This window comes from Gobius niger, assembly GCF_951799975.1.
Source record: "Gobius niger genome assembly, chromosome: 22".
NCBI lineage: Eukaryota > Metazoa > Chordata > Actinopteri > Gobiiformes > Gobiidae > Gobius > Gobius niger.
The window spans coordinates 17,438,512-17,448,106 of NC_136873.1; the positions used below are offsets into that span (position 1 = coordinate 17,438,512).

Below are 9,595 nucleotides of genomic sequence, written 5' to 3' on the forward strand. Positions count from 1 at the left end.
CATTATTGAACAAGCAGCTCACAGAGCCTTGGATTTGCCTTGGAAACAGTGATTTTGATCAAAAATAAGATAGAAATAGACAATTTGACATTGATTACAGCAAGGCAAAAAAATGCGGACAGTTTTTTTCACCCGCGGAATGGCTTTAAAAATCGGCCAATTCCGACCTGGCAACCCTGTGCTGCTCAATTATAAGGTCTTTTAAATGCAAAATGGCTAAAATTATTCCATGGACACAGACATTTATATGGTTACTCTGGCGTTATAAGTGATTTGCCTGAGGTGCTCTGTGAGCATTTTATTCATCGATTTTGTTCATTTCTTCATTCATTTTTGTTTCTTGTCCCTGGAAGGTTTCAGCATGAACTCCAATCTGACCCGAGCCCAGCAGAGGGCGCTGTCGCGGGAGCTGGGAGGAGGAGTGAAGCTGACTCTGCTCTTCAAAGCCTCCATCCACGGCTTCACCCCAGCGGCCTTTCACCAGCGCTGTGACAACCAAGGGCCCACTGTGTCTGTGGGCTACAACCGCTCCGGAAACGTGTTCGGAGGATTCACCAGCGCCCCCTTCTGTCAGTCAGGACAATATGCCAATGACCAGAAGGCCTTCCTCTTTACATTCACAGGAGACAGGATCATTAAATATCCCTCTGTCAATAGTCCTTATGCTGTCTATATGGTAGCTAACAATGGACCATACTTTGGAAATGATTTGGTTCTTATGAATGGAAACCAAGCTGTGGTTTTTAGTAGTCCTGGAAAGTACTACAACTTTCCTGCTGCAGAAATGCACAGCAACGACCTGCAGCTGATCGAGTGTGAGGTGTACCAGGTGGAAGGTAAATCTGTTATTCATCCGTTTACCACAGACATGTGTGTGTGAGCGAGAGAGCTCATGATCATTTCCGAATCAGGATGAACCAGGGTTTGGCTCTTTTAGTTGGCAGGATCCTTGCGTTAGGAGGTACTTGGAGCGTAAATACTAAAGGGTACGTGAGACAAAAAAGATTGAAATTTCCCCTTAAACAGGGGAAAGGGAAGTGACATCACCAACAGCTGTTTTTCTTCTTCTTTAAAGTCATTGGTGGAGTGCAGGTCAAACAAAAGTGCATGTCGCCCCCTAGTGTCCAACAACAACATAGTGTCCAAACAAAGACATTTAAGGAGAAAAATAAATCCAAATGATCCAAACATTTCCCTTTAGTGTTATTTTACTTCAACAGCTGTTTCATAAAGCGACAGCAGCAAATGATCCATGTGGCTTAAGTTTCTACTAAATGAAAACAAAAGCATTTAATCTGTTTCCTGAGTTTCCTCTTTAACACTGACATGTGACTGAGCTGTGGGGACGACAACATGGATTTATCACTTTTATAAAGTTTGGCTTGTGCAGAATCATATTTTTTTTAATTATTATTATTTTTATTATTAAATGTGCTCCTGTCAATCAACGAGCATGAATCACTTGAGGGTGGGGCCAATGGGGGTGGGGGGTTTGGTGCAGTGGCTTGTGGGATGGCACATAGCTCCTAATCACCGGTTAGTTAGCACCAGAGGTCCCTATGCTAAAGTGGCTATGATAGTTAGCATCAGAGGTTCCTATGCTAAAGTGGCTATGATAGTTAGCATCAGAGGTCCCTATGCTAAAGTGGCTATGATAGTTAGCATCAGAGGTCCCTATGCTAAAGTGGCTATGATAGTTAGCACCAGAGGTCCCTATGCTAAAGTGGCTATGATAGTTAGCATCAGAGGTCCCTATGCTAAAGTGGCTATGATAGTTAGCATCAGAGGTCCCTATGCTAAGATGGCTATGATAGTTAGCATCAGAGGTCCCTATGCTAAAGTGGCCATGATAGTTAGCACCAGAGGTCCCTATGCTAAGATGGCTATGATTGTTAGCATCAGAGGTCCCTATGCTAAAGTGGCTATGATAGTTAGCATCAGAGGTCCCTATGCTAAAGTGGCTATGATAGTTAGCACCAGAGGTCCCTATGCTAAAGTGGCTATGATAGTTAGCATCAGAGGTCCCTATGCTAAAGTGGCTATGATAGTTAGCATCAGAGGTCCCTATGCTAAAGTGGCTATGATAGTTAGCATCAGAGGTCCCTATGCTAAAGTGGCTATGATAGTTAGCACCAGAGGTCCCTATGCTAAAGTGGCTATGATAGTTAGCATCAGAGGTCCCTATGCTAAAGTGGCTATGATAGTTAGCATCAGAGGTCCCTATGCTAAAGTGGCTATGATAGTTAGCATCAGAGGTCCCTATGCTAAAGTGGCTATGATAGTTAGCACCAGAGGTCCCTATGCTAAAGTGGCTATGATAGTTAGCATCAGAGGTCCCTATGCTAAAGTGGCTATGATAGTTAGCATCAGAGGTCCCTATGCTAAAGTGGCTATGATAGTTAGCACCAGAGGTCTCTATGCTAAAATGGCTATGATAGTTAGCACCAGAGGTCCCTATGCTAAAGTGGCTATGATAGTTAGCATCAGAGGTCCCTATGCTAAAGTGGCTATGATAGTTAGCATCAGAGGTCCCTATGCTAAAGTGGCTATGATAGTTAGCACCAGAGGTCCCTATGCTAAAGTGGCTATGATAGTTAGCACCAGAGGTCCCTATGCTAAAGTGGCTATGATAGTTAGCATCAGAGGTCCCTATGCTAAAGTGGCTATGATAGTTAGCACCAGAGGTCCCTATGCTAAAGTGGCTATGATAGTTAGCATCAGAGGTCTCTATGCTAAAGTGGCTATGATAGTTAGCATCAGAGGTCCCTATGCTAAAGTGGCTATGATAGTTAGCACCAGAGGTCTCTATGCTAAAGTGGCTATGATAGTTAGCATCAGAGGTCCCTATGCTAAAGTGGCTATGATAGTTAGCATCAGAGGTCCCTATGCTAAAGTGGCTATGATAGTTAGCACCAGAGGTCCCTATGCTAAAGTGGCTATGATAGTTAGCACCAGAGGTCCCTATGCTAAAGTGGCTATGATAGTTAGCATCAGAGGTCCCTATGCTAAAGTGGCTATGATAGTTAGCATCAGAGGTCCCTATGCTAAAGTGGCTATGATAGTTAGCACCAGAGGTCCCTATGCTAAAGTGTCTATGATAGTTAGCATCAGAGGTCTCTATGCTAAAGTGGCTATGATAGTTAGCATCAGAGGTCTCTATGCTAAAGTGGCTATGATAGTTAGCACCAGAGGTCTCTATGCTAAAGTGGCTATGATAGTTAGCATCAGAGGTCCCTATGCTAAAGTGGCTATGATAGTTAGCATCAGAGGTCCCTATGCTAAAGTGGCTATGATAGTTAGCATCAGAGGTCCCTATGCTAAAGTGGCTATGATAGTTAGCACCAGAGGTCCCTATGCTAAAGTGGCTATGATAGTTAGCACCAGAGGTCCCTATGCTAAAGTGGCTATGATAGTTAGCATCAGAGGTCCCTATGCTAAAGTGGCCATGATAGTTAGCACCAGAGGTCCCTATGCTAAAGTGGCTATGATAGTTAGCATCAGAGGTCCCTATGCTAAAGTGGCTATGATAGTTAGCACCAGAGGTCCCTATGCTAAAGTGGCTATGATAGTTAGCATCAGAGGTCCCTATGCTAAAGTGGCCATGATAGTTAGCACCAGAGGTCCCTATGCTAAAGTGGCTATGATAGTTAGCATCAGAGGTCCCTATGCTAAAGTGGCTATGATAGTTAGCACCAGAGGTCCCTATGCTAAAGTGGCTATGATAGTTAGCATCAGAGGTCCCTATGCTAAAGTGGCTATGATAGTTAGCATCAGAGGTCCCTATGCTAAAGTGGCTATGATAGTTAGCATCAGAGGTCCCTATGCTAAAGTGTCTATGATAGTTAGCATCAGAGGTCTCTATGCTAAAGTGGCTATGATAGTTAGCATCAGAGGTCTCTATGCTAAAGTGGCTATGATAGTTAGCACCAGAGGTCTCTATGCTAAAGTGGCTATGATAGTTAGCATCAGAGGTCCCTATGCTAAAGTGGCTATGATAGTTAGCATCAGAGGTCCCTATGCTAAAGTGGCTATGATAGTTAGCATCAGAGGTCCCTATGCTAAAGTGGCTATGATAGTTAGCACCAGAGGTCCCTATGCTAAAGTGGCTATGATAGTTAGCACCAGAGGTCCCTATGCTAAAGTGGCTATGATAGTTAGCATCAGAGGTCCCTATGCTAAAGTGGCCATGATAGTTAGCACCAGAGGTCCCTATGCTAAAGTGGCTATGATAGTTAGCATCAGAGGTCCCTATGCTAAAGTGGCTATGATAGTTAGCACCAGAGGTCCCTATGCTAAAGTGGCTATGATAGTTAGCATCAGAGGTCCCTATGCTAAAGTGGCCATGATAGTTAGCACCAGAGGTCCCTATGCTAAAGTGGCTATGATAGTTAGCATCGAGGCTCCTTCTCCTAACTGCTTCCTAACTGACAAACCAATTCGGAAGCGTCTTGTCATGGCGGACGCTGACGCACATCCGGTTTGGCGTAAGAGCTCTTACCAATCTGCTCGTTTCGGACGCAGCCCTTGCCTGGAGCCAAGTTGGTGTTGAATCCCAGCCCCTGAACATGCACACTGTCATTGTGTCCTTGGGCAAGACGCTTCACCCTCCTCTCCTCCAGTGTCTGCATACATTGGTGTATGAATGAGAGAGTGAATGGGTGACTGGTTTGTTGCTTTAGGCCTGGTGAAGGTAGAAAAGTTCAGAGCATTTACTAAACTGTCCTCTGCTGACACAGAAAGCTCTGAGCTGGAGACTCCATGGAGGACCGTCGTGTGGGAGTCAAAGTAAGGAACAGCACATTACAGTTGGACTCTGGTAAGACACGTCACTATGGAAACTTGTGCACAGGCGGAGGCTGGAGCTGATGGACAGCATCAAAGCCTACAAGCCCCTGGACAGCGCTGTGTCCCAGGTGCGAGTGCTGCTCGTGGGGCCCGTGGGGGCGGGAAAGTCCAGCTTCTTCAACACCATCAACTCTGTGTTCAGAGGTCATGTGACCTGCCAGGCCATGGCAGGCTGCTCTGTGACCAGCCTCACCACACAGGTACCACACACCCGAGCTGCTGCAGAGCGGAGACTCTGTTAGGTTCTCACAGTAACGATCAGGTTTGTGTCCTAACAGTTCCGAACATACTCAGTGAAAGCTGGCCGAGACGGGAAGCCTCTGCCCATCATCCTGTGTGACACGATGGGACTGGAGGACAGCACAGGGGCGGGGCTTGATATTGATGACATCAGCAGCATCCTCAAAGGCCACGTGCCGGACTGTTACCAGGTAAAACTCTATCTGCTGAAACCATCCCAATTCTAAAGACCTAACATCTGACTGTAGTAACTCTTCCCTCAGTTCAACTCAGCGGCTCCTCTGCACTCGGAGACACCCGGATACCGGAAGGCTCCAGAGCTCAAAGACAAGGTCCACTGTGTGGTCTATGTCCTGGACGCCTGTAAGATCTCCATCATGCCCGAAAAGCTGGAGGCCAAGCTCAACGCTGTCCGCAGGAAGGCCAACCTCATGGGTCAGTCGAGGAGTGTGGATTCTCTGCTCGGGCGAGACCCACCGCTGGCTGATCAAATAGAACTCGTTTGAGTGAGGTGTGAGTGTAGAAAGCAGGTGGATAAGGATCGGAGCGAGCTGTTGAGGGAGGCCCCTTGGTGGACATGGGGGCCATGTTATGTTCTAGCTTCACATAGCCGGCTGTGTTTACGCTCACTCTGATTGGGGACAGGCTGTTTGACTCCTCGTGTGTTCTCTGCTGGATCCTAATGTGGATGTTTTGTGTGCAGGGATCCCTCAGCTGGCCCTGATCACCAAAGTGGATGAAGCGTGTCCTTTAGTGAAAGAGGACCTGACCAATGTTTACAAGAGTGGCTACATCAAAGACCTGGTAATGTCATGTTTCCATGTGTTCATCACTTTTCTCACACGTGTTCCTTTGGATGATCACTTAAAGGAATAGGCCACCGTTTTTACATACTGAGATATGTTCTTAACTTAGCTTTGAAGGCACGGGGGAAGACCAGACAGGTCCTAAAGAACTCGTCAATCACGTAAACACAGCGCAGACGGCGTTAGCATTTAGCCTCTCCCTCTCTCCTCTATAGCTCCAAAACAGGTCAAGATAGAAGCTACCAAGGTCTTCCACTTTTTCCCTATTTAAATATGGTTACGTGAAGTGTTCCACTACAAAGTATAATTACACAAAATTAAACAATGTGGAATTTCTAAGCGGATAAAAGGGGGAACTATATTGTAAGGCGTAATAATACCAGGAGTAGTTTGGCATCCGCACAGTAAAGGGAAGATTCCTGCGCGATTACTGACCAGGGTTATGAAGAACATATAGCATTTTTGAGCATTTAAAAAAAAAAAAAAAAAAAAACTCAATCAAACCTTTTATAACATCTTTGTGGAGCATAACCTTATGTATTTTGCAGCTTTCCCTCGAATTAGTTATGCAGTTCTTTAAGTGGACAAAAAGAAGTGCCGGGACTTGCCAAGACCCATGAGGACTACATATGTAACATCAGTGGGCCATGTCTGGGCCACCTTTAAATAATCTGGTTTACTATTGGCTAAGAGTTGGCCCTGTTATAGGTTTATTGTGGGCCAGATGTGGCAACCGAATGCGGACCGCGTCATGGCCGACAATCCATGCGGTATGTGAGCCAAATGTGAGCCAAAAGTGAGGTACGTTGGCCAGACGTGGGCCAAACATTTTCTTCCATATATGGCACTGCACTGGGCCAAATGAGGACCACATATGTACCATCAGTGGGCCATGTCTGAACCACCTTTGAGTAATTTGGTTTACTACTGGCTAAGAGTTGGCCCTGTTGTGGTTTTAGTATGGGCCAGATGTGGAAACCGGATGTGGACCGCGTTATGGCCGATAATCCACGCGGTATGTGGGCCAAATCAATGTGTCTGACGTGGGCCACATCTGGGCCATACAAATTTTGCTAACTGGGCCACCGCGCCCCAACAGCATTAACAGCATTACTATTACAGTATAAATGACACTGTAATAAAGCTGGACTGTATCATTAATATCGTGTATTCACAATAATAACACAGATCTGCTCAAATAAATAACTCATGATAACAGTCCAATGCAAAGAAAATAATCTTTGTGAACGTCCATCTGCATAATAAAACAGTAATGAAAGCCCAGTCTTACCTCTAAAGACAAACTGTTTAAGCTGAACTCTTACAGGTGGGTGTTTCTGAAGCTCTGTTAGAGGTGATTCTTACAGGTTAATGTCTGTGCTTTACAAAGTGTCTAACATACACTTCCATGTTCTGGAGCTTGTGCTATCATTGCGGCTGGTCAGGCTCCATTCTGTCTGCAGAAGTTTGTTTCAATCCATATTTACCGCTTTGTTTTGTTTTTATCGCATCTACAGTGGGATGAAAAAAAAACATGTGGAATTTCTCTCATTTCTGCCTAAATAGGTCACTAAATGTGGTCCGATCTTATTAAAATCACAACAATGATACACAGTGTCTGCTTGAACTAATACCACCCAAACATTCACATTTGATCATATGTTTATTGGCCATAACACGTAAACATTCAGAGGACAGGGAGGAATAAGTGAGTACACCGCCTGAATCTCGCTGAACTGCAGCAGTTTTGTAAAGAGGAATGGCCCAAGATTCATCCTGTCGTTGTGAGCGTCTAATCTGCAACAACAGGAAAGCAGTTACTGCTGCAAAAGAAGAGTCCGCAGATATTTACAAGGGATTCCACGCTGTTGTCAATGTCTCAGGTCTTTCTGCAAAATATCTTGATAAATTTGTGGATTAATTTTTCCATTGATGATATCACGTTGTCCAGGCCATGAGGAAACAAACTCTGACTCTGAGTTTGTTTCCTGACTCTGCTGACTGTTCTTGGATCATTCCTCTTTACAAAACTGCTGTAGTTCAGTGAAATTCAGACGGTGTACTCACTTATTCCTCCCTGCTCTGAATGTTTACATGTTGTGGCCAGTAAACAAAATGTAAATGTTTTGGTGGCACTAGTTTAACACTGTTTAATCATTCCTGTGATTTGAAGATAAAGATCGGACCACATGACCAATTTAGTCAGAAATGTGAGAAACTCCACACGGTGCACTCACTTTTTCCTCCCTCTGTATGAAGTGGTCTCACTTCATATGTTCAAAAGACTTTTAAATGTTTTGCAAGAAAGATCCTCATGTTGCAAATGCGTTGTCTTATTGATCTCACAATGTCACATTTGTATTTTCAGTCTTTGTGTTTGTAGTTTGTAGGTGTGCTTCCTCTTGGCCACAATACTCTTGGAAAAGAGATTTATAATCTCAATAAAATAAAACAATAAAAAAAATAAAATAATATATTCAAAATATGCAAGGGGTCACTACGACTAAAGCGGAGCTAACTTAGATGCAACCAGCACAGTCTTATGGACAAGTCAAGCTCTCGCATTACTGTGTCAGTTCTCTTATGTTAATCTAAAAATAATGTGTTGTTATTGTACAGCTGGAGCAGGAGGTGAGCGGCTCTGAGCCCTGCGACCGCTCCATTACAACCTTGTGTGCTTTGTGTGCAGCTGCAGCAGGCGGGCGAGCACCTGGGCCTGCCTCTGTCCTGTGTGCTGCCTCTGAAGAACTACAGCGAGGAGGTGGCGCTGCAGGTGTCTGTGGATGTGCTGCTGCTGTCCGCTCTGCAGCAGATGCTCCGATTCGCCGACAACTACTTCGACGACCTCAGTGACCGCCTCAGCCACGCGACATAAAACCCGCATGTTAAACCGTGAGCACAAGCAGACCCTGCATGTTGAAATCAGCAGTATTACTCTGAAAGAACCACACAGTTCAGTTCGTATAACGCTGTATTTATTACCATGTCTGTTCAGTTCAGTTCTGTAATACAATGACAAACCACTGATCGCTCGCATTGATAAAACTAAAGGAAAAAAAACATTGGCTATTGTCCTTTTTTACAACAATGATTAGTTTAAAATAATAATCATAATAAAAAATGTTCTGTGCTCAAGAAAACATTCAAACACACATCGCAGTCGGGTTAGTGCACATACAATACAAGACACGCGTTCTCTCTTGGCCTCGTGACACTCGAGGAGTCCTTTGGGTTCCAACGTATGGCCACGCAGTTCACAACACAGTTTAGATTCTCTCAAAAATGTCCCCAAAAACACGTCGAATGAAGCTCGGCCTTCGAGTTGGATTCACGCTGTAGGAATTCAAACGGAGAGCAAGCGCCCATGACTCCGTTTTTGAGAGATTTCTCCAAACGATCAGGTTTTATTTCCCTTCGAGAGACACAAACATCCAAACGATCAGCTAAGAATAAACAAATAATGTTTAGGTTTAGCCTTTAGGGATTTTCCAAGTTATTTTTATCTTTCAAAATCCTGCGCCTGTTCCGTAGAGCGATGATAAAAGCTAGTTCTCTCGACCTGAAATGACGACATCCGCTCCCAGTACGTGGATCCAACCGAAATCGAAACCATAAAAAAAAAAACACTGAAGCACTTTGAGTTTGGCGGCGTCACCCTTGACATCACGTGACCGGAGCAGAGGGTCAGCTATGGCACTGTGCAG

The 9,595-nt window shown here is 44.7% G+C and overlaps 1 protein-coding gene across 1 annotated transcript; it reads left to right on the forward strand.

The window, feature by feature from the left end:
• Positions 1-344: 344 nt before the first annotated feature.
• Positions 345-8,766, forward strand: LOC306981245 (interferon-induced protein 44-like; the record flags this gene model as incomplete). The annotated part of the gene is made up of 7 exons (XM_079580805.1): positions 345-836; positions 4,737-4,785; positions 4,850-5,045; positions 5,124-5,276; positions 5,349-5,520; positions 5,789-5,889; positions 8,581-8,766. The coding sequence occupies exons 1-7, from the start codon at positions 362-364 to the stop codon at positions 8,764-8,766; spliced, it is 1,332 nt and encodes a 443-aa protein (XP_079436931.1). The 5' UTR covers positions 345-361.
• Positions 8,767-9,595: the final 829 nt, after the last annotated feature.